At 35.9% G+C, this 24,882-nt stretch overlaps 2 protein-coding genes across 21 annotated transcripts in view; one reads left to right on the top strand and one right to left on the bottom strand.

The window, feature by feature from the left end:
• cadpsa (Ca2+-dependent activator protein for secretion a) overlaps positions 1-3,898 on the bottom strand; it is a 150,186-nt gene extending 146,288 nt beyond the window's left edge. For 7 of the 20 annotated variants that reach the window (XM_056240813.1, XM_056240820.1, XM_056240814.1 and 4 more), the window contains exons 1-2: positions 3,633-3,897; positions 3,134-3,486 (exon numbers count right to left, since the gene is read on the bottom strand). In XM_056240813.1, the coding sequence (XP_056096788.1) occupies positions 3,134-3,469 (336 nt within the window). In that variant the 5' untranslated portion in view covers positions 3,470-3,486; positions 3,633-3,897. Of the gene's footprint in view, positions 1-3,133; positions 3,487-3,632 lie in introns of all 20 variants that reach the window. The other 13 variants (XM_056240822.1, XM_056240824.1, XM_056240827.1 and 10 more) reach the window with 4 other exon arrangements.
• A 1,946-nt stretch (positions 3,899-5,844) lies between these two features.
• Positions 5,845-24,556, top strand: nampt2 (nicotinamide phosphoribosyltransferase 2). The gene is made up of 11 exons (XM_056240800.1): positions 5,845-6,106; positions 8,362-8,497; positions 9,597-9,700; positions 9,851-9,979; positions 12,259-12,417; positions 16,078-16,208; positions 19,829-20,054; positions 20,313-20,432; positions 21,866-22,006; positions 22,105-22,230; positions 24,256-24,556. Exons 1-11 carry the CDS (start codon positions 6,056-6,058, stop codon positions 24,427-24,429), a joined length of 1,497 nt encoding a protein of 498 aa, XP_056096775.1. The 5' UTR covers positions 5,845-6,055; the 3' UTR covers positions 24,430-24,556.
• Positions 24,557-24,882: the final 326 nt, after the last annotated feature.

The following is a 24,882-nucleotide window of genomic DNA, read 5'->3' as shown; positions in this document are numbered from 1 at the left end:
TGCACAGTCCTAATGCTAGTAAAAATCAGTGGATTTATAATACTTAAAATGTTCACTAATATTCACATAATCGAAGATGTAGATGCCGAGGGATTAATAATCGGTCTATGAGCGTTGAGATCATAAATTGGTTGCATTTATGTCCTCACCTGACTAGTTAACTCATTCATCCTCTAAAATATCAATATTAGCAATATTGCTTGGAGTATAATGCAAAAATTTCCATCATATCTATATCATATAAACCAACATAGGCTCATTGCAAAAACTCCACTCACATTTTTGCATACATCCAAAAAATTACCTATACATATACACTGAAATGAACATTAGCAGCAGTAAAACACCAACTAAACTTATTCCTTTTTCCACCAAAATAATAATTACGATTATAGATGGATTTACTTCCTGTGAAACACAAGTCATGATAAAATAACACTCGAAGATGCATGCTAAAATGGCATGCTTGCTTCAGCATAGCGTTTAATTGGATAAGTTTAGTGTTAAGGTTAGGTGTGTTGTTTTCAAAAGTGATAGAGCATTACCCTTTTAGCGGAAATACATCTCACCGGACATTTCATTTCCGACCTGCCACAATACGTACAACAAGCAACATAATAAACGTTGCCAGAGTCACGTTCATCTGTTTCAGATAAAATTGAGCTCGCTGGACACTCACTGGACATTTTACATAGAAAGTGTGGTGAATCATGCAAGAAAAAATGTAATATAATTTTGCAGAAATGTCACAGGCTCGTTTTTACAGTGAGCCAGGGTTGATATAAACGGGTCTGGTAAAATGTTAAGGTCCGGTGACATTAGCGAACTTTCAGGCAAAACAATGGTAAATGTGATTACACCTTTAGATAAATATTTTAAAAAATATAATAGGTTTCTTTGTGTGGCCATGGCAGATTTCTAGCTGAAGATGTCTGACTAATGATTAGTGTAAGACTATTATCTCTGAGTTGTATTGAATTTCCATTCACTCCCAAAGGAAAACCATCACAACATATACAAAAAGATTGATCGGAGCACCACCTATTAAGAAAACCAAATCTTGAGATGATTAATGATGAATAAAATCCATTAATTCTGAATTCAGATTATTCTTGACTAAGAATGGCTCTGTAGAACTATAATGACAAAGCAATAGACAGTGTTACAAAAACAAAATTGTATATCCAAGGCAACCTGCTGGTTCCTGATGTTTTGTCTCACATGAGTCTTATCTGTGAGGACACATCAGCGGCTGGAGAATAACTTCCCACAGAGACTCTTTTTATTGTCCCAAGGCACTGGCTCTGAAGACAATAGCAGCAAGCAAACAAGCCCCTGGCGACAACCAAATAAGACAGACAGACTTGTTTTTGACCTCTGATTGTATGAAATGAAACTCACAGCGAGACTTAAAATGAGGTGGACCTGAAATTCAAACAATACATAATGTATTGGCACTCAAATATACATGTCACAATTATGACCTCTTCAAACTATGATAAACGTTTCTGGATAAGGCACTCATGGATATGATGATGAACACTCATAAATTATTCAAGATCCTGACATAAAAGACAACTTCATTCTGTCAGAGCTCTGCCTTTGATTCGAAGCCAGGAGAAATGTCTCAAACACCAAGGCTTGATCTCAAACATTGTGCTAATGTGGTACGGCTAGTTTTCAGGATTAAAAAGCCTTAAATTAACTAATCTTATACAGAAGAATGTTTTGCATGCAACTCTCTTCAACACGGTCATGAAGAGACAACTAGTAAAACAGATTTCATCATTCCTGAATAACAATCGAGTACTTTTTCTCATAGGACCTGAGGAAATGCCTAATGGTATTGCTATTTTCACAAGGGATATATTCACCCTTGTTGATAGAAACCCCTGAAAGCAATGTTGCATCAAATAAATTGTGTTTTCTATCATCGTAAATGCTTCTATGGGGTTTTAAGGTTTGTATGTTGCCAACAGACCATTGACATGTTTTTGATATTCATTATGTTCACAAAGCCAACTTGTCAGTGCCCTGAACTTCCAAAAACCATCTAGATTTATGCATCTTTATATCCTTAGTCAGCAAACACATAAAACAAGCATTTCAAGGAACAAAGCATATATCTTGGATGCTTTGGACTGTTTTCCCAAAGTCCAATAGTGAACAAGAATGTATAAGTGTGATACTGTCCCACTAAAAGGTTTTCTGAGTAGTAATCTGCTTTGGCCAGCTAACACGTCACGATCGCCGCTACCATTTAATCTACACCAGTTTCACCTCAAAAACGTGATTGGAATTGAGTGGCATTGAGTGATTGGAAACGTCTGCCAATATGCTGTATTGGAAAACGTGTCAATCGTGAAAAACATGGTAGTGCACACTAGAAGTCACGGCTCCTTGTTTCTGTGGGAAACTTTCAGAGCATTTTGTGAACATCTCTCTCAGTCAGTCTGCTTGAATTTACAGCCTGCAGAGTGTCGCATATACACAGTCATTATTTTTTGGGGTTCTGACATCCTGATTTGTATTGAAAATGGGATCTCTGCAAGTGCTCAGGTCAAGTGGCATGGTAAAAAATGTCCCTTGCACAACACTTTCCCACAGGCATTTCCTCTATAGGTATTGTACTGTCTTTGTATTGTTATCTAACCTAATGTACCTTAAAGGGTTAGTTCACCCAAAAATTATGTCATTAATGACTCACCCTCATGTCGTTCTAAGCCCGTAAGACCTCCGTTCATCTTCGGAACACAGTTTATGGGGTCTGTGGGACCCCCCTGGGGGTCCCTAGACTTCACTTTTTAAAAAAAACTGTAATTTTTGTGCAATTTTTGGTATCAGAAGTATCAGAGAAGATGCGATAAAGCTCCTGACATTGGAGTAAATGCTGATATCTTTTACATTCTATTTTTTAGTTATAGAACAGAGGGAAAAAATGTTTAGTCCTAATGCGAAATGGAAAACAGGAATAAATTAATATCCTGATGCATTTTTTATGTTGATTTAAAATAGGGCTGAATCAATCATCTCTCCTATAGGCTATATGTTGTTGTACTATAGCAAGAACAAGTGCTGCTCACCCATTCTTCATTTCAACAGCAATCTGTTGCATGCGCCTTTGCCCTCATACCTTTTGCTGTCGTCTCGCCATGTCGGTCGGCTGCTTCGCGTTAAACGGATAGGCAATACAGCGCATCACAAAGACGTAAAGCTGGAGCCTCTTCTTTCTCTCCTCTTCCTCCCTTTGCATCTTTTCCAAATCATCCTTTTCCTTATCGATCGCAACTGAGGGGCTCGGGCTCGTTGGACGGGCATTGGTGCTTCGGCTTGGCTGCAACCCACCGGAGCTTTCGCTGGTCCTGCTTGGAGACACCCGAGGACCACCAGCCTTGGGCGCCGCCACCACTTTGCGCTCTTCTTCCACAACCTCCTCCGCCTCCTCCTCGCTGGATGATGGGTCCAACATTTCAACGTAAGTTCTTGCTTCCCTGAAATCAAAAGAGAGATATCAAGCGGCGTCTTTTTTTAGTAACGAAACCCCTCTGTAACTCGCTTTAGAGGACGAAAAAGTACGGAAGACGCTTCATTTTCCACAGTCTACAATCCAAACGCGACGGGAAAAGTGTCACTTACCCTCAGCGCGAGTGAAAAAGCTGCTCCAACAGCCAGTAGTCTTCCACCGAATTAAATTGTTGCTGCTTACGTGTTTTCTTCGTTTAACTCTCCGTTTACCATAACGGGGTTTAATGGAAGATAACACGGGGAGGGTCGTAAAACGATTCGCGGCTGCTGTTTTTCTGCTTTCCTCCGGCAGTCTTTCAATTTAGTAGCGAACGGTAGCCTACTGACAATATACTGACAATGAGAGCGGCGCGCGCTGAGAGCTGACCGTGGTTCTGAACTGAGGCGGGAGGGGGAGGGGGTCATTGACGTGATTTCCGCGACAGCCGCTATCGCTGTTTCTCTCGCGCACGAAATTCACCGCATGTAATTGACCGTTGACAGTTCCTAAAATTAGACAAAATCAACTTTGTGTTTGTTTTTCTACTATTATAGTACAGAAGTTTAGGAATTAATCGACGACTTCTTTTGGTTTTACTTAATCCAGCTGCGTGTGTGTGTGTGTGTGTGTGTGTGTGTGTGTTACTGGTTTTGAAAACAATGGTTAAATTATTCAACATTTTTTGTAATGAAAACAAGCTGTAACACCGTAAAATGTCATTGGGCTATAATAACATCGTTGTGTCCATCAATTTAACTTTAAATTAAACAGTAATTTGATTGTCTTATAGATTTATGTTATTATGTTTTGGGAGTCACTGGCTGTCCCAGTAGTCTATTGAACTTGAACACTTGTCTAAACATGACATGTCTCTGGTATTTGGCCCATGTTCTTCAAGACCGCAAGTGTGTGGAACTTTGTGTTGTAAAAATGAAAGTAAAGTCAGATTTTGATTTTCAACTTGCCATTTAAAATAACCTAAACTTCTAAACATCTGTTCAGTTGTCTATGTAAAAGATGACACAATCCGGTAAATCTGAAAAGCAGTTGGAAACATTTTACAAAATACATAGCATTCTCATGGCCACATGTGTGGGTCTCATGTGTGGGCTTATTACATTAAAACTAGTGAAAATGCAATGAACTTATTACTGCAGGTCATAACTTTGATTTTACTTCAGATTTTTTAAGTCCAAAATGAAAATAAAAATGTCAGTGTGTTTAGAATAGCATTTTTTTATTTAAGAATAGCGTAAATTAAAGTTAGAGGTTAACAAGTTACATAACAGTGTATTTTAAAGCTAGCTGCTAAATAAAGACTACAACTACCACAAAGATGTGTGTTTACATGCTTGATTATTTATTCAACCATTGTAGTCCTAGTGGCAACTTGTGTGCACCATAGTTTTTTAAACATACTTATATTACCAAATCCCAGCAGCTTAAAAGGAGCTATGTTGGAGATATGACTGTAATTTATTGTAGTAATGTTAACATACTTTATATTACTCAGTCACAAATTAAACCCATTTCCGAGCATTGGGTTGGCCTAAAAATTGACGTCATTCCTGAACTTTAGATGATTAAAATATTTATAATATTTGATTTGATCTAAGGTTCTGTATTGAATGTCAACAAATTATCTGAGTGACTCTCAGCTTAATTGCATCTTTTTGAATGTTAATCACTATTGTCTTTAAACTATTTCCAATAAAGGTGGGCTTGTTTTTAAATGCTTTTGTGATATGAAAAGAGATTAGATATGGCAGTTTTCCAGATGCAGATTAGCCAGTTCAATACTGCCAACAATTCATGTTGATTACATTAAAAAAAAAGTATTTTGATCATGACAAAAGCTGACCCTGTTGGTCACATTAGTCTTTGACCCTTCACATAACAGATACACAAATCCCACCTGGATCCATGTCGAAATCTCACCTAACAATATTATGTATACATAAAATGTAAACGTATTTTTTTAATTATTATTTAATAATGTATATTATTAATAACCTGCCCATGATGTGCCCAATTACAAAGTGCCAAACACCTCTCTAAAGGAAGACCAAGATAAAACATGCATATGCTATGTTGGTTTAAGCTTAGGTTTTGTTTTGTTTTTTCAGCAGCGATAGCAAAACTGAAAGTGCTACATTCAGTAATTAGCCTACCCTTTCCAAGAAAGCGAAACTTTGGCCTTTGAACGCAACAGGCAACAAAAGCTTTTCAAGTTTCAGAGAACAGGGGCGTTTTCCGCTTTCTGATGTTATGACCCCGCCCACTGTTACATCACCGAGCGCGAGCCAGCGTAGCTTTCATACGTCTAGTCTGACTCCGCCCCTTTTCCACCCCGTTGTGTCTGATACTGGACTATGCGACCTAATACGTGCGAGCCCTCACATATACAAGATTCCGAGGTGATCGTATTTCACTACATTTTCTCTCGGCCAACCCGAAAGGCATTGAAAAGAAGGTTATTGAGACCAGTGTCACACGGCTCGGACTACATACATACCGGAGCGAAATCAATTCGCTTTTACTTTGTCCTCGATGATGGCAGCACAGGATTTCAATTTTTTACTTGCGACGGACTCTTATAAGGTAAGAATCACCTGGCTTCAGTCGTTCAACAACAGAAACACAAAGGCGCATGACAGTACTTAGCCGATTCTGACAGTGGATCTTTGTGCTGCTGTAGCCGTCACATAACGTTATATGTGCGGTAAAAAACAACTTTGACCTTGTGAATCTATGAAGTTTAAATGAAAACATGGTTCAGATTAACCTACAGATGTGTAAAAATCGGGATTTTTCTTCTTGTTTTGTTGAAGGGTGTTGTGTTAGCTCAGGTTCGTTTTAAATGCCCCACTCATTGAATGCTGAGCGCAGGGGGCGTGGCTAATGCGCAATGACCTCGTGCTGCTTCAGCTTCGTCAAAGGCCACAGCGGGTGACGTCACGTCACGCAGCAGTCGAAGAATCGAAACTCATTTTTTAAAACATAGTTAAAAATGTAAACGCTATTTTTCTTGAAGTGTCTTATTATGTGGTATAAAACTGTTAGTTTACCCAAAGATGATCAAAATATTTGTTATAGTAAAAGTAGCCTGTCAAATCATGCTAGTTGATATCAAATATGGTATTTGTGTCTTTTTGTATCTGTTATGACATGTCTACATGATTCCTTATCTGGACCTTCCACGCATACTTACAACAAGGGACAAAGTGAAATTAAACATGGTCATGTGGCTATTAAACTGGTCATGAGGCTATTTACGACAGCCGGGCAAAAAGTTGACAAAAACAGTACACTCAGTCAGCACTTTCATTTATAGTTGTTAACTATAATTCATCAACAACGTTCAATAGGTCCTTCAAACTCAAAAGAAAATGTGTATGCATTTCATGTGGGATTAAATGGGTTAATGCATATTACTATGTGATTGGATTAGACTATGAGGTTTAGTTGTTTAGATTTTTTTTTCTCTTTTTAGATTATATGGTAACACTTTACAACACGATTTTATTGGTTAACATGAACTAACAAGGAAAAATACTTCTACAGCATTTATTATGTTAATCTCAACATTTACTAATATATTTTTAAGATCATATTATGTTGTATGTTAGAGTTAATGCACTATGAACAAACATGACATTTTTTATTAATATTGTCAAAGGTTAATAAATGCTGTACGGATATATTGCTAATTATTAGTTCATTTTAGTTAATGCATTAACTAATGTTAACAAATAAGACCTTATTGTAAAGTTTTACTGATCATATTTAAAGTTATATGAAAAGTAGTACTGTGAAATCTATACATGTTGTATTACATAATGCTGAAAGCATCTTGGGAGCTGATTATTAAATGTCCTTAGCCAGGTTTTAGTGGTCTTTACGGCAGTTTTAGATTTAGAAGTTTCACCTCTGTAATTCTCCAGCATCGCCAATGCTGAATGGCTAAGGCTGTGTAATCTTCTTTGTGCTTCACATTAGCCTTTAACCTTTCACTTGACAGCCAGCTACAAATCCCATCTGGATCCATGTTTAAATCTCACCCAACAATATTATGTATGTATTAATAAAATGTATATTTGTTTTTGATTTTACAGTTGCATAATTAATTGTTGAATGAGTTTGATACCCACCCATTTTCATGTCACGCACTCAACATTCCTCAAGTGGCGCAATCCATTCATCTGAACTTGATTAGTCAGTCAGGTTTGGGCTGATGTTCAGGTCCACTCAGAATTCCATGGAAAGCTGAGCAGATTTAGTTAGATGTGGAACACCCAGCACTCATACAATTAAAGTAATTGTACTTTTATACAGCAAGTGGGCATTAGATTACTCAAAAGTGACAGTTTATAATCTTATAAAATATTTTTATTTCAAATAAACGTTGAACTTCATCAATAGTTTATTCATCAAAGAATCCTGAAATAAATATATCACAGGTTCTATTAAAAAAAATGTAACTGTTTTCAACACTGGTAATAACAAGAAATGTTTCTCGTGCAGAAAATCAGCATATTAGATTAATTTCTGAAGGATCATGTCATGTGACACTGAAGAGTTATTATGCTGAAAATTCAGCTTTTCCATCACAGGAATATTTTAAACAGAAAACAGATATTTTAAATTGTAATAATATTTCACAATATTCCTCTTTTACTGTCTTTTTTAATCCAATAAATGCATCCTTGATTAGCATAAAAGATTTCTTTCAAAAACATTTTAAAAAAATCTTACCAACCCCAAGATTTTGAATGGTAGTGAATAATTAATGAGTATTGGTGATTTTGTGAGTGTGTAAACAATTCTAATCTTCAAAGCTCCTCTCTTCTTTTCAGATTACCCACTACAAGCAATACCCTCCCAATGTCAGTAAGGTGTACTCCTATTTTGAGTGTCGGCACAATAAGGGGGCGCAGTTCAGCGAGGTGGTGTTTTTTGGCCTCCAGTATCTCCTGAAGAAATACCTAGCAGGTAATTTCATCATTGCGTAAATCCTGCAGTGATCACAGCACTTTTGTTGGCTCACTTGGACATACTGTTTGTTTTGAGTTTGTTCATCTATTGGCACGAACAAAGTGTTTTTTTCACGTACCTGTTTGGGTAATGGAAAACTTGTCCCAAAAAACGGTAATGGCTCACATTCAAGGACAGTTATAAAGGAGTAGTCATGCAGTCAAAACAAGCTGCAAGAGTTTATAAATGTAAGGTTAAAAGGGATCATTTGCCCCACAATGAAAATTGTGAAGAAGAAAGAAAAAAAAAACACACACACACCCAATGAAACCCATAGGCTAGAAATATGCAAATTTGTTACATCGCTATGTAACAGGAAGTTAAACTGGAATTGCTGACGACTCGTTTTGGCAGTTCAGTATCGATTCTTACTTTTAGGAGACAATAACGTTTTTTGTCGTGCACTTTGATCTTTAAAACTTTGCAGACCTTTTACATTCACAAACAGCTCTATTACACACTGCATATTCGGGGAAAAAAATCATTTTATATTCAAAGTGTATTTTTTGGCCATTTTGACTCTTTTACCCATTTCATTTTTGATAGAAGTGGCCATGAACAGGCCAGCCATGTTAGAGTAAGTAAAAATAAGCAGATTACATTGTCATCAAATAAGCGTTAGAGTTACATAAGGCTAATTCCCCTTAAGCTTCCCATTTCAGTATTTCAAGCCAGAAAGTGTTTGTTTCATGGTGTGTGTTTCAAACTACAACCATGGACAGAACGTGTGAACAGCAGCGTTTTATTTTGTTTGTCTCCACTGATTTAATTTTTTTTTTTCAGGGACACACTATTTGTACACACTCTTTGTACAATGACTATTTCATTTAAATTATTCTGGTATTGCACTTTATTGCATTCTCCTTGGAAGAAGTCATGGCTCTTGTAAACTTTCAATTAACTATAGTACATAGAAAGTGCCTCTTGATAGCTATAGTGTTTTTATATTTCACTTTTTTTGCTTTACACTGATACTTAAAATGCAAAAGAATTCTATTTTTCATGTGTGCTCATCCTAGAATCTCTGAACTCATGTATTTGTCTAAATATCTTGCAGGTCCAGTTGTCACGGAGGAAAAGATTCAGGAGGCGAAACTCTTTTATCAGATGCACTTTAAACAGTCAGTGTTCGATGAAGAGGGATGGAGAAAAGTTTTAGAGGTACAAACAGAAGTTCATATAAAAGTCAAAGTTTCTTTTTAGATATTTCACCATTACATGACTTTGAAGTCTGCTTACTTTGTTCCGGAGATGAATGCACATGAAGATAACGACCACCTGCCTCCTTCCTGTTCCTAATTGTGTTGTCAGAAATATGATGGCCGCCTTCCAATCCGTATCAAAGCAGTTCCCGAGGGAAAGATCATTCCCAGAGGGAACGTTCTTTTCACTGTGGAGAACACGGATCCAGATTTCTTCTGGCTCACCAATTTTATTGAGGTATTACTTGCCTTCTTTCATCTTTATTTCTTTTTAAACCGTTTTTATATTATAAGGTAGCCAATACAGATAAGGTAAAGGCAAAAAGTATACAAGAAGTCATTCCCTATATATATATATATATATATATATATATATATATATATATATATATCAAAAATCTATACTTTTAAATCAATAATTTTATTCTGCAATAGTGACAGTAAAGACTTTTACATATAAAAATATATATATATATATATATTTCAAATAAATGATGTAGAATCCCTGAAGTTTTCACAAAAATATTAAGCAGGGAAAAAAATGTCATTGTTCAAACATTGATAATAAGAAATTTTTTATTGAAAGATCATGTGACACTGGAGTAATGGCTACTGAAAATTTGCTTTACCATTACAGGAATAAATGACATTCTAAAAATATATTATAATAGAAAAAAGTTATTTTAAACTGTAATATTTCACAATAATATACTGTTTTACTGTATTTTTGATCTAAGAAATGCTGCCTTGTTGAGCGTTAGACTTTTTTCCAAAAACATCTTTCTCTCTCTCAAAAACCTTTTAATTGGTAAAGTAATCTAAGGGCAAAAAAACGAACATTTAATCAGATTCCCTTAACAAAGGACACTTTCTTAAGGCTGTTAGTAAAGGATCCCCTCAAGGAAGTATCTTTGTCACATGATCCTTACATATTTTCATGTCTGTATGTTTTAGGCACTACACAAATTAAAATAAGTTTGAATTTAATACACAAAGAGGCCATATTTGATGCAAAAGATTGTTTTGCTACAACAATCTTAACTGCAACACAAATCCCCCATGAATGTCTCACTGTCAGCATAGTCCATCAACCTGTTGGTGTGGCACTTTACTTCATATTGGATGATTCTGCCATACTGTTGTTCAGGATGACAGCAGGGTTTGATTTCCAGCATGCTCCTAGCCGCTGATTCTGGACAGAATAACCGAGGGGGGTTTGGACAGGCTGGTGAGGTCAATGAGGGCATGAGTTCATTAGGTACTGACCTGGCCTGCAGACTCACGCAACTGCTGTTTCTATTATCATTATGAAGACACATATTGTTTGCTACCAGGTCTGAAGATGCATACAGTCCATGATGAACATTATTTTACATAGTTAATTTCCCTAATATGGAATTAAACCTATGAAGGTTGGATATTTATTCTTGCATTTGGCATATGCTTTTACCCAAACGGTTTAAACCCATCACTTTGGTGTTGAAAGCACCATGCTCTACTGTTTGAGGTACAGGAACACTGTAGGAGCGTCCGAAATCCTATACTGTCTAAGTAGTACTACATTTACATTTGAATTTGTGACCGTTGTAAAAGTATGTTCTATATAATATGAATATGGGTAGTATGAATGAAATTCTCTCGTACTACATCCGCCATGTTGCTACTGTCACGTGACCTACCAGCGTCAGCGTCATTCATAAATCCTCTCCCGTGGCCTCATGGGATAGTAAAGAGTTTACCTACAGTTCTTCAAATACTACTGTATGTATTTGGACATACTACTCTGTTGGCTTACTGTATGCTTATAGTAGGAGATATTAAGCAGAAAGTCTACTAATACTCTAATGATTGATAGTTGACATGTAGTACTACTTATAGTTACTTATAGCTAGTAAAATATCTAAAGTGGCCTAAGGAAGTAAAGTGATATCAATTTCTCTTTTACCTTTCTGCGCTTTTACTTAATATGCTCTTGAATATTGGCGTTGCGGTGTTGCTGTCCTTCAGTGATGTCCCTCATTTGTAAGTCACTTTAGATTAAACTGTCTGTGAAGTGAATTTGATGTACAGTAGACGTCCTTGAGCAAGGCACTTTATCCCAGGTTGCTTCCAGGTGGATTGTCCCTGTAATGAACTGTGTAAGTTGCTTTGGGTAAAAGAGCCTGATAAAATGTTTTACTTTTATTGAAGGTGTCAGGAAAGTCAAACCTGATTGGTACACCTAGATCTTGCCGGTTAGGCCGATTTTTCTTTACTTGAACAAGCCCTATTGGCATTCTGTCAGCTTTTCGATGAGTACAGTTTATGTATTGATGTCGAGACCAGAGAAAACGCATAGATCCAAACATAATCTTTGTCAGTTCCTGACATGCATGTCCTTAAGTAGCCACAGATCAATGAGTCGTGATTTAAATGGTCATGATGGTATCAGGGCCATAAACATTTCGAGTGCAATTACGAGCCATCTTTGGTCTTCTCTGACGCACATGTGATTGTGTGTACACTCTGTCCCTACAGACGATGCTGGTCCAAATGTGGTATCCCATCACCGTGGCAACAATCTCCAGGGAGTTCAAAAAGATTCTGGCCAAGCACCTGAAGGCCACGTCAGGGAGCCTGGAGGGTCTGGACCTCAAGCTGCATGATTTCGGCTACAGAGGGGTGTCTTCACAAGAGGTACGATAGACGTGGGTCAATAATTCCACTTCCTGTTCAGGACAGTGTTGTTAAGTTAGAGTTCTTTTCGCCGTTATTAGGAAAAAATGCAAGTGATCGGGCCTCCGCCGACCCCCAAAACACAATCTTTTATGTATTTATGACTATGAGTGACTATATAGAAAACTAAAAAAGGACTATCACCGATTACATGACATTATTTTGCTGTCTCTGTAGGCATTCACAGCACACTCTAAAGAAGACCCCTACAAAGCACTGAAGTATCTTTAAAGTCAAACAGGAAGTGCCTCCAGTGTTCAAATCTCGGCCTTTATTCTTTTTTTAGCCCTGAAATCAAAGCTCAAGCCGAATGGGGTCTTTCTCTCTTCAGTGCTTTTTAAGGAAGCCCGGTCTTCTGGGGCAAATGAAATCAGACATCACTCGGTGAAAGCAGAAAATCAATTCATTATGAGACAAGACCATTCCATTTAATCAAAAAGAGATCAGACCTGACCTTTCGATACACACACAATGCAGACCGCTCTCCTTTTCTGTGGATTTCAAAAGGTAGGAGCCCTGATTTTTGGCTGTGTTTGAGTGAGGTTGTCACGCTGATGGGTTTTGGGTCGTCGGGTGGTGCTGTTTGAAGAGTTGTGTGAGTAAAGATGACTGTTTGGCTCTTGAATCGGTCCGTCTGTTGTGTAAAGGTCAACTCTGCCAGGTTTCATCTATATCACACAGTGGCAGGTTCAGGTGTTGGGTGACTAGTGATAAGCGGTGAGTTTGTTAGTGAGACTGGCTGGGCGTGCTGAGTGTAGGAGACCTTTGTGTGTGACTGTGTATGAAGGTGAGACCACTAGATTCTAATGAGGTGTGACATAACCCCTCTGTGGTGCCCTTTCCATACCAGTATGCCATCATCTAAAACTGGAGATGGTGACCGATTAGAAAAGGTGCATTTTCCATTCAAATTGAAAATATGATTAAAGGTTTAGGTCATATCACAGGCTGGATTTTTACATTTTATCTTATTAATGAATTTAAACCAATTCTTTATTCAAGGCACAAATAAAGTGATGCTCAGGGGCATAACTATACCTTGCTAGATTCAAACTTGTTCATGACACTGGCTCTTAATATATATTCACTGACATACAGTTGTCATTTACCTTTGTTAAAAAATAATCAAGGTTTCTCTGGGATTTGAACTTGCAACCTTTGTAGCCCAATAGCAAATATAATTTATTTAATTTTGGGGGTTTTTACTTTAGAAAAATAATCAAGGCTTTTCAGGGATTTGAACTGTCATCCTTCGTAACCACATAGCAATTATAATAACACCACTGTAATTAAAATATTTTATTTTATTTTATTAAATATTTTTATTTTTATTTTGTGGTTTAACATTAACTTGCAACCTGTGTAACCCCATAGCGAATTTAATACCACTGTACTGAAAAGATTTTAATTAAAACAATTATTTGATTTATTACTTCATTTTATGATTTAATATATTTTTTTTAAACTTTGTTAAAAAATAATCAAGGTTTCTCAGAGATTTGAAATTGCAGCCTTTGTTGCCCCAGAAAATATAATACTGTATTTAAAACGTTTTATTTGATTTGATTTGATAATTTTTTTTATTTTTTTTTTCATTTTATGAATAAATTTAACTGATTAACTTTGCTAAAAAAATATATTTTTATTTTATGGATTAATTAAATTATTTAACTTTGTTAAAAAAAAAATCAAGGTTTCTCAGTCAGAGATTTGAACTTCTAACATTTGAAACCCCATACAAATATAATACCACTGTACTGAAAATGTTTTATTTGATTTGATTTGATTAAAAAAAATCATTTTATTAATTAATTTAACTGTTTAACTTTGCTAAAAAAAAATCAAGGTTTCACAGAGATTTTAACTTGCAACCTTTGTAATCCCATAGCAAATATAACACAACTGCACTAAAAAGCTTTTTTTTTTTAATTTTATTTTCATTTTAATTCATTTTTGATGGTTAATTTGTTTCTGTTTTTTTTTTTTTTTTTTTTTTTTCACTCTCCCTACCAAACCTTGTCATTTATGTTGAGCCACACTAGTAATGATCAGTAGTGAATTTCATGTGTTGGGTAACGACTGTCCAATGAAAAAACGGACATCTGGTCAATGGTGTTATATCTGGGTTTATGGAATATTTCTCATTTAACTGTCAGTGTAATATTGCTATTGTGTGTGTTTAAGCCTATTTGATCACTGGCGATTATGTGAAATATGACGTTTCCATGTCACGCTCATGCATTGCAAGGCTTTGTAGGGAAAGTAAGTGTAAAAACGATTTCAAGAAAGATTTAAGGAACAGGATGAAGGGAAAAACATCAGTGTGGAATCTAAGAAAGCCTGAAGCGTTTCTCCCTCAGCTGCTGAAAACAGACTAAAGCATGCTGTGTAAAACTATCAAGTCTTCATTAGGGACAGTGGGGTATTGAAAGTGTATTTTCTAGGTTGTGGCTGACTGGATTAATGATGGCTTCAAGAGGAGATTAATGATGCCAAACAGAGTTTAATGCCTCTGATACTCAGGGTTCCTGCTCACTCTCCATCACTCTTTTCTGATCAGGGGACAAGCAGTGATAGATTTGAATGCTTTTAAAGTAGTAGTTCACCCACAGTGAAAGATCTGTCCTCATTTACTCACCCTCAAATCCTTCTAAACCCACATGACTTTCATTCTTATGGGGAAAAAAACAAAGGGAAGTTTAGCAGAATGTTCTAGTATTAGTATCAGTGTTGTTATTGTTAACTAAAACTAAATATATTACATGAAAAACTATCATTTAAAAAAACTTCAGTGAGAAATGTTGCCCTGGGTTTGTTGAAGTACTAAAATTACTACAGATAAAACTGATATAAAAAGATATGAAAGCTAAATAGAATATTTAAATGACAACAAAATTGCTCAAACTTAAACTGATACGAAAAATTATTATTTTTAATTAAAATATTAATACTATACAAATAATGCTGGCATATACTGTGATTCGTCATTGATCTATCATATTGCACGGGGCTCTTGACAAATTGACAAAAAATACATGACACAATACGTGAAAATGCATTGAGAATGACGCAGTCCCTAAATCCTTGCTACAATCAAAGCTGCAGGCTAAAGCCTTGCTGCGGATCTAATTTCCCTGGGTTAATCAAGTTCAGATCTCATCAGTTCTTAAATGAAAAAAAAAAAATAGTCTCCTCAAATTCCAATATAAATATACACCGTGTTGTAGAGCAAGAAATATTGATGCTCACCTCAGGAGGCTAAAAACATTTTGCTTGGAATCAAATGTGTTCACTTTTCAGAGCAACAACCTTCCCTTGACTATCACGATGAATGAAGTGAGACGCTGTCAGTAACCCGAGTGTTAAATCAGGGGAATATAGGAAATGTCTTCACACAATTGACTTCAAAGGTCAACATCTCTCTTATTATTTGCTTCTTAAAAGCCACTGTCTATAATTCCGTTACAAAAACAGTATCAAAATAATGTTGTCACAACATTGATATTTTGGATTTTCATTTTGGATTGGATTGGAGACAGTGATTTCGGAGGCTATGAGTTTGGCATTAAACAGGTTCAATGACTTCTTTCTGTTGTGTTCTTTCACTCTTTACTGAACTAGTCGGCAGCACTTGGTGGAGCTGCTCATCTGGTGAACTTCTGCAGCACAGACACAGTTGCGGGTCTGCTGATGGCACAACGATACTATGCATGTCCTATGGCCGGATTCTCCATCCCTGCTGCAGAGCACAGGTAATGCACATTATGAACTTACTGGACAGTTATTTTGTCAAGGCATCTCCGAATTTGTTTGTGTTACATCCTGCCTAAAACCTGAGAAGCTGAAAGAAGTCAACTTTATGACACTTTATTAAACTTTATAACTTTATAACACGATTCAATTTCTACTAAGACATAAGCATTGAAGTCATTATAAAGCTTAAATAAAATCATATATAAATAATCAAATTAAAATTGCTAGAACTAAAACTGAAATAAAAAAAATAAAGCTATATAGTAATATAAAATGACAAAAAAATGACAAAAGCACAGAACAAATATTTAAACGAAATCTGAAAATATAAAAAATATTCAAAATCGTAATAAATACTACAATAGTATTAATAAAACTAAAATAACACTGGTTCAAGATTGTTTTTACATATTTTAATTAATGTAGCCCGTCTAAAGCCAGTTTTAATTTAATTCATTAAAAGGAAAATTATCTTTATTAAAAAATCTGTTTAAAATAATTTACACTTTTACTTCCCCTTATATTAGTCCAAACTCGTATTACTTTCTTTCGTCCCTGATAAACACAAGGAAAACATTTTTTAACCCTCAAACAGTCCTCGGTCATTTCTGACCGAATAATTTTCTGTTTTAAATTTCTAAAAATCACAGCTTCATCGGAATGTTATGAAACTTGGTGACTTTTATGGCATTAGTTATGTAAATACAAAAATAAATTGAGGTCATGATCCGAGCATGCTAAGTGGTCATAAAAAAAATAGTAACGATTTTGGTCTTCTGTCAAAATGACCGACCTATAGGAAATGAATGGGAAATTTACAAAAACACAAAAATTCTCTGAATTTTTGTCTGTACAATCTACAAATCGGCCACGATTCTAAAAAAAAGTACACCGCAGTAAAGGGGTGACACTCTATAACATCAAGAGTGCAAAAAATTCACACCCACCCACACACACACACACATACAAACACACTTTTATACACATACACACCAATAAATTCAGATTACAAAAAATCTGTTTGAATTTTTAAAAATCACAGCTTCATCGGAATGTTACGAAACTTGGTGACTTTTCTGGCATTATGTATGTGAACACAAAAAAATTGAGTTCATGATCCGAGCATGCTAAGTGGTCATAAAAAAAATAGTAACGATTTTGGTCTTCGGTCAAAATGACCGACCCATAGGAAATGAATGGGAAATTTACAAAAACACAAAAATTCTCTGAATTTTTGTCTGTACAATCTACAAATCGGCCACGATTCTAAAAAAAAGTACACCGCAGTAAAGGGGTGACACTCTATAACATCAAGAGTGCAAAAAATTCACACCCACCCACACACACACACACATACAAACACACTTTTATACACAAACACACCAATAAATTCAGATTACAAAAAATCTGTTTGAATTTTTAAAAATCACAGCTTCATCGGAATGTTACGAAACTTGGTGACTTTTCTGGCATTATGTATGTGAACACAAAAAAATTGAGTTCATGATCCGAGCATGCTAAGTGGTCGTAAAAAAATTAGTCACGATTTTGGTCTTCGGTCAAAAATGACCCCCATAGGAAATGAATGGGAAATTGACAAACACACAAAAATTATCTACAAATCGGCCACGATGCAAAAAAAAAAGTGCTCAGCAATGAAGGGGTGAAACTCTAAAACATCAAGAGTGAAAAACATAACATAATTAATAATTATAATTAATATATATATATAATTAATATAATAATTATTAAAATTATTAAAATAATAATTAATAAAATGTTATAAACCTTGGCAAAAAGTATTATTTGAGAATTTCTAAAAAAAATACATTCAATCCACATCTTAAAAGTAAGTAATTTGGTCCAAAAACAACTAGAATTCACAAGCATCTCCATTTAGAGCTGTATAGGCATCTAGTGGTAAACCCATGCAATTACATGATTTTATTTAATTTTATGTTTAATAAATTGATTTTTTTTTTTTTTCTGAAAGCCTAGTCTCTATTTTAACCGCAAATACTGCATAAAAGAAAAATAAATAATAAATAAAATAAAAAAATTAATTATTTTCAATGGCAAAAAATTGACCATAAATATTAATAAGTTCAATCAAATTGTCTCAAAATACTAAATTAAAAAGAATAAATATTATAGAACAAAAATAAATTGCATTGGTTTTACTGGGATGGAGGAAGTTTTATTTTTAGGTGTCCGGTCACTTCTGACCGGGAAGGCCCAGGATGTGACTCCGAAACTAAGACCGTCTGAGGGTTAAGAATGTACTGGTTGCTTTTCTCTTTGCTTTGTAAGGAAAACTGGGTTTGTCTAACATTTTCTAACCTTCCCCCTTTGTAGATGCATGTTTCTTTTACTAAACGCTGACAAAAACTTTACAGTTACCCAGAATATAAGATGGTAAATATTTAAAGGGATAGTTCACCCCAAAATTAAAATTCTGTCATTAATTACTCCACACCCATAAGAATTTCGTTCATCTTCAGAACACAAATGAAGATGTTTTTGATGAAATCTGAGAGCTTTGTCTACTCTCTGTTGACGCTACGCAACTACCACTTTGACGCTTCAAAAAGTTCATAAAGAGATCCTAAAACTAATCCATATGAAATGAGTGGTTTAGTCCCAATTTTCTGAAGAGACACGATCAATTATATGAACAGGCTTTTGTTCACATATAAACATTCATCAACTCACACATCGGTTATGGTTAACAGAAACTCAAGCATGTTCACTTGACATGCAAGAACCAGCACGTTTGAGGTTTGTTTTCGCTCATCAAACAAGTTCGGTTGTTCGCTGACCAATGCTTTGAAAGGGCAGATGTCAAGATAAGTAAGCAACTTAAGTTTTGGTCTGTTTATCACTTGACTTCAAAAGACAAAAGATATAGCTAACAAGCTGTATGGACCACTTTCATGATACTCTTTGAAGTTTTGAATCCATCCATATTCATTGTGATTACATTTTTGACCAGTCTTTAGAATTGTGTTCCACAGGAGAAAGAAAATGAAATGTTTACTACAGAATTTTTTGCCTGATCTATCCCTTTAAGACTGACTGGGAGCGAGTTAGACAGTTACACAGCTGCCTTCGGTTGTAAACGGCCAATGTCTTGAAATTCAACTCTGAAGTTCAACACCTGCGTGTTAATTTGCATTTGTTCCGTTGATTCTAATTTGTTCTATTAGTAGCTACGCATTCATCCATCTCACAGCTGTAGGGCCTTTTGTCTCTGATGTTGATTTCTCAGTAGAGCTCTCACTCTTTCTTTCAAACCACACGACTTCTTCTGTGACGTCGTTCCAAGTTCACATTTAAGTTTTGCAAGTTGCAACCATCACAACATTCCGTCTATCAGTCAACCGGAAGATTCCGTGAATCGCTCAGGGATTTTTATAGCTCTGTGGCTAAGGATCATTAGACTCGAATGACTCATAAGCTGCAAATGATTCTATCTAATTCTTTGTCTGGTAAAAGTAAAACCCGTTTATTTTAGTCGTACCCTTTTGCTTACCTTCAAACTAAATAAAGCACTTCGTTTATAAGCGTTTCAAATCATTTGACGAAGGTTTGTCTCACTTTGTTTTTCCTGTCTCTGTAGTACCATCATCTCCTGGGGCAGGAGCCGAGAAAAGGACGCATATGAGTGTCTGCTGGACCACTTTCCCTCTGGGCCTGTAGCTGTGGTTAGCGACAGTTATGACATTTTTAAGGCTTGTAAGCATATCTGGGGGGACAAGCTGAAAGAGAGAGTGATGGAGAGGAGTGAGGATTCTCCCCTTATTATTCGCCCAGACTCCGGGGACCCCGCTGAAACCCTCATCGAGGTGTGTGTGTGTATCATGTACCAAGTGTGTTAGAACTGTAGGAGTGTTCGCTACAGACCATAAGGCAGCTGTTTCAGTGATTGAGCTTTATTTTAGTGAAGTAACGACTCAAACAAATAGCTTTGCTTGAAGCTTTTTCTAGCACTGCGCTGCATTGTGACTGATGGGACTCTTAAATTCTAAGTTTAAATTGAGTAGCTGCATCCTTGAATTCTTACTTTCTTCCATTCTAATTTTTCTCTTCTGTCTCACTTTTAGGTGATAAAGATTTTGGAGAAGTGTTTTGGATGTTCTCTGAACTCAGTGGGTTACAAGGTGCTCCCATCATACTTGCGCATTATCCAGGGGGATGGAATTGATCTGAACTCGATTAATGAGGTAAACTAAACCTCAGACCAAGAGGGAAATTACTATGCACTACCATTCAAAAGTTTGGAGTCAGTAAGATTTTTTTTTTTTTAATGCTTTTATTCAGCGAGGATGCATTAAATTGCTCAAAAGTGACAGTAAAGACATTTTATAAATGTTACAAATGATTTCTATTTAAAATAAATGCTTTTAAACTTTCTATTTATGAACCAAATCAGCATATTAGAATGATTTCTGAAGGATCATAAATATATTATAGAAGGATAAAATATATTAACATAGAAAAGAGTTATTGCAAATTGTACAAATATGTCATAGTGTAACTGTATTTACTGTATTTGACTGTATTCATTTTAAATGAATGCAGTCTTGATGAGCATTAGAGATTCTTTCAAAAACACCAACCCCAAACTTTTGAATGGTAGTTTATGTACCACAATATTTGGTCTGGTGTGATTTACAGTGAGGTCCAAAACTCTGAAATCTAGAAGTCCCTAATGAAATAATCAAATTTGTTATATTGATCATGTGAGCGAGCGCCTTCATACAGATGGTAAGATATTCTTACTTTCATTGAAGCACAAGATGCTCATTTGATCCTTCTCAAAGAGAAATGCAATTTTGGACCTCATTCTAGATGTGCTCTTAGCCTCTTACGACTAGAAAGCTGTAACACATTGGTTCCCAAACTTTTTAGAGTGGCGTACCCCTTGAGGCTTTTAACACCCTTCTGCATACCCCCTCTCTTCCACTTAGACTGCAGTCACATCTTTTCCATTAAGGGGCAATATTTGCCACCTTAAATTGATTATCCAGTGAAATTTTTACCTTTATAAATAGCTTAATAAAATAAATAATATTTTAAATAAAAAAAGGTTCAATAGAGAAAAATGAAATAATGGTTAAAACGAAGTGATGCTTATAAATATTAAACTAAAACTGCCAGTAGGTGGCGGTAAGTCACTGTCTTAATGAGTGAGTCATCGAGTCATTCATTCATTCAGTAACGAAGCAAGTGGCTGTATTTATGAATGAGTCAATGAATCATTGACTCTCATGATTCGTTCAAAGCTGCAGATTCGTTTACGAAACACTGCTATGTTGCAGTTTAGCTGTGGCTATCGTTAGAGCTGTTATTTTGTTGCGGTCTTGAGACTTCCACAGATATGTACATGTTTTAATATTTAGATCACTTCTATTATTGTTTGATATCAGGATGTGAAGAGAGTTTAAATCAGTATAACAAAAAATGTGTATAAAACAAATTGCCTACCCTACCTTTAGGTGTGTGGAATAGTGTGTCCAGGGGAAAATGTGATACTGACCCTGAATGTTTATTAACCATTTATGACTGTTAGATTATAAACATTATTACTGATTACACAGTGGTAAATCAGTGATCATTCTCTGATCAGAATTACTGTTTATTTTGGCTAGTGCAGATTCTGGAGAAACTGACCGATGAGGGCTGGAGTGCTGAAAATGTGTTTTTCGGTTGCGGAAGTGCTCTAGTGCAGAAAATCAACAGAGACACACTTAACTGCGCTTTCAAGTGCAGCTATGTGGAGGCCAATGGCAAAGGCGTGAGTTGTTGTTGTTTTTTTACATTCAAAACATCCTGTCAGGAAATAAATTTAAGTTTTAGTGTTTTTTTATTATCATGTCATTTGTGTTCGCGTAGATGGACGTCTATAAGCAGCCAGTGACGGACCCATCTAAAGGATCCAAGCGTGGACGTCTCTGTCTGAGGAGAAACTCAGATGGCTTCATTGAGACGGTGGAAAGAGGAGCGGGCAAACCAGAGGAGGTTAGATCAGCTGTATACACTGTAAAAAGGGGCAACGTCCAATTGTTACCTAAAAGAGCTATTTCTACTTGATTTAACCAAAGACTGTAAAAAAAAAAATGGACGTAGTGTCCGTGACGTCACCCGTAGGTTTCTGAAGAGCATTTTTGAAGCCCAAAGTGGGCGGAGCCGGTCGTCGCCATCTTGGTAGCGCGTCACTCCCACATAACCGAAAATGGTTAAAGAGACGGGATTAGCTGAAACGACGTGACGGCTAACAGACATCAGAGAAACGGCTAGTAGTGACAGCAGCGGCAATCCACCTGTCACTCAAGTGGCCACGCCCTTTATTATGCAGAACTTTAAGGCTTAATATAATTTAAACGGATGAGTTATAAAAAAAAAAATCACCACCCTCACAGTTGTCATGAAGGGCAAAATTAGCTATATAGAACAAAACCACTTTTTGTACCAGGCTGTAAACATATTTTTCTGCTGTAAAGTTGGGCATATTAACATGGGGGGGGGTCTATGAGTTTGACTCTCTTTTGGAGCCTGTCTCTAGCCATGTTTCCATCCACTTGTCAATCGAATTATCTGAAGTTCGGTAAAAAAACTCATGCGAATAAAGCTGGTGAAAGTGTGTTTCCATCCAACGGCTTTAAAGAGGATAAAAACCTGTGCGTAATGACGTCACATGCTGTTTTGCGATCAAATTGGTATATCGAATTGATTTGAGACATGTTAAGGTGTTTCCATTCATTTTCTCACCGAATTGCACAACATTCAAGCCAACATTTGCGAACAAAGTTTTACTAGGCAAAATGGATCGCGCCATAATAACGTTTCCATCCACGTTTATCGCATAAGCCATATATATATCAAGATAAAATCCGATGAGACCGATCGTATTTCATTTGAGTCGATATTCATGAAATTCAATCGAATTTTACTGTTTCCATAAGGCATTTTTCATTCGATATCACTTAATGCGGATAAAAACGTGTGGATGGAAACATACTAGCTTCTACCAGTCGATGAATTGCAGTTTAAGTCACTTCCGTGTTGGATTCAAGAGAGAGACCGGAAGTTTGCCACTTGGATTTAACCCAAATAAAATACTTTTGTAGGTATAAACTAATGCATTTAAGTTGATCCAGTGATGTTAAATAATATTTAGACTTGAATAAAACTAGTTCATTTAAATGTTACTATTGTTTTCAGTGTACCTGCTCTTTGCAACATCTGGCTTTTAACCCATTAATTACCTGATGTTAGAGAAAAATATTTTTTCATATGAACATACTGTCCCAGGGACATGGTGAAGAAGAAAAAAAAAATGATCTGGCAATGTGAGCGAATGCAAAGTTTCTCGGGGGAATGCAAAACATTTGAGAGAACCCAAAATCATTGCCAAATAATTTTTCCTCCCATCTTATTTTATTTTATTTTTTTCACCATGTCCCTTTAGGCCGGGGCTCAGTAATTTTTTGCATTTCTAAACATAATTATGATGATTTAAATATGGTTACTTTGAAAATTGCTTTTACTTCTATGAACAGGCTGAATTTATTTGATCAAAAATACAGTACTGTGAAATATTACAATTCAAAATAATTGTTGTCCAATTAAATATGTTTTTTTTTATTTGATTAATTACTGTGATGGCATTACTTACTATTTTCAGCATTACTCCAGTATTCAGGGTCACATGATCCTTCAGAAATCATTCTAATATGCTGATTTGCTGCTCAAGAAACATTTAACATTATCCAAACAGTTTAAAAAAAATTTGTGGAAACCATAATTTTAGTTTAGGATTTATTTTAATTAGAAATTTCAAAAGAACAGAATACATTTGAAATAAAAATTGTAACCGAATACATGTATATACACGCCTTTATACTGACCCACAACTTTTGAATGGTTGTGAATGTGAAATTATAAATGCAAACATTTCTAAGGAAGTTAATGCAGATGAATTTCATATATGGTGATATTCCCCTAATTTAGTGATCCTTATTCATATATGGTCTTCTTTTGTAGGACATGTTGGTGACAGTGTTTGAAAACGGGACCATCCTGCAGGAGTACACTCTGGATGAGATCCGTAAAGCTGCTCAGCTTTGGGAGGATGACGTGAGCCCTTCCCAGCACAACAAAGAGGATGGCACTACTCTGGACATCCACCAGAAGCACATAATGAATGGCGTGCATTAATAAACACAGAATGCACACTGTTCTCAACACTGCCGCTCACAGACCAACCACTGACCTATTCCATCAACACACGAGTTTAGCAGAACACAGTGCTGCCAATACACTATACAATTACATATCACATCTGACTTTTGAGGCAACCCTTAAGGTTTGGATTTGTGGGACACATTTTTTTTATTATTAGTTCCTCCTTTATTTTCACCACACTTAGAGATGCCAAATGTCTTTGGTGCTTTAGCATGAATATGTTTTAGCAGTATACTGACGGCAGGGTTTGCGTAATGTTGTTAAAGCATCGCCTGGGAGTATATTGATAAATGAAGGAAACTTCATTTGAGGTTATCTAATGATCGCATCTGGGCTTCTGTACCAGCACATGATTCTGGTTTCTGACGGGACGTACACTGAAAATGCTCAAATTCTATTTAAAAATCAATCAATCTGTTTAGCTTT

The sequence above is a fragment of the Rhinichthys klamathensis genome, unplaced genomic scaffold (genome assembly GCF_029890125.1).
Source record: "Rhinichthys klamathensis goyatoka isolate OS25496 unplaced genomic scaffold, OSU_Roscu_1.1 h1tg000613l_1, whole genome shotgun sequence".
In the NCBI taxonomy this organism is placed as follows: Eukaryota; Metazoa; Chordata; class Actinopteri; order Cypriniformes; family Leuciscidae; genus Rhinichthys; species Rhinichthys klamathensis.
The sequence above is the reverse complement of the archived record's forward strand: the minus strand, read 5'-3'. Positions and strand labels throughout refer to the sequence as shown.

Coding starts and splice junctions, on each gene's coding strand:
- nampt2 (XM_056240800.1), top strand. CDS start 6,056: ATGATGGCAGCACAGGATTTCAATTTTTTACTTGCGACGGACTCTTAT. Junction 6,107..8,361: donor TTGCGACGGACTCTTATAAG/GTAAGAATCACC, acceptor TCTTCTTTTCAG/ATTACCCACTACAAGCAATA. Junction 16,209..19,828: donor ATCCCTGCTGCAGAGCACAG/GTAATGCACATT, acceptor CTGTCTCTGTAG/TACCATCATCTCCTGGGGCA.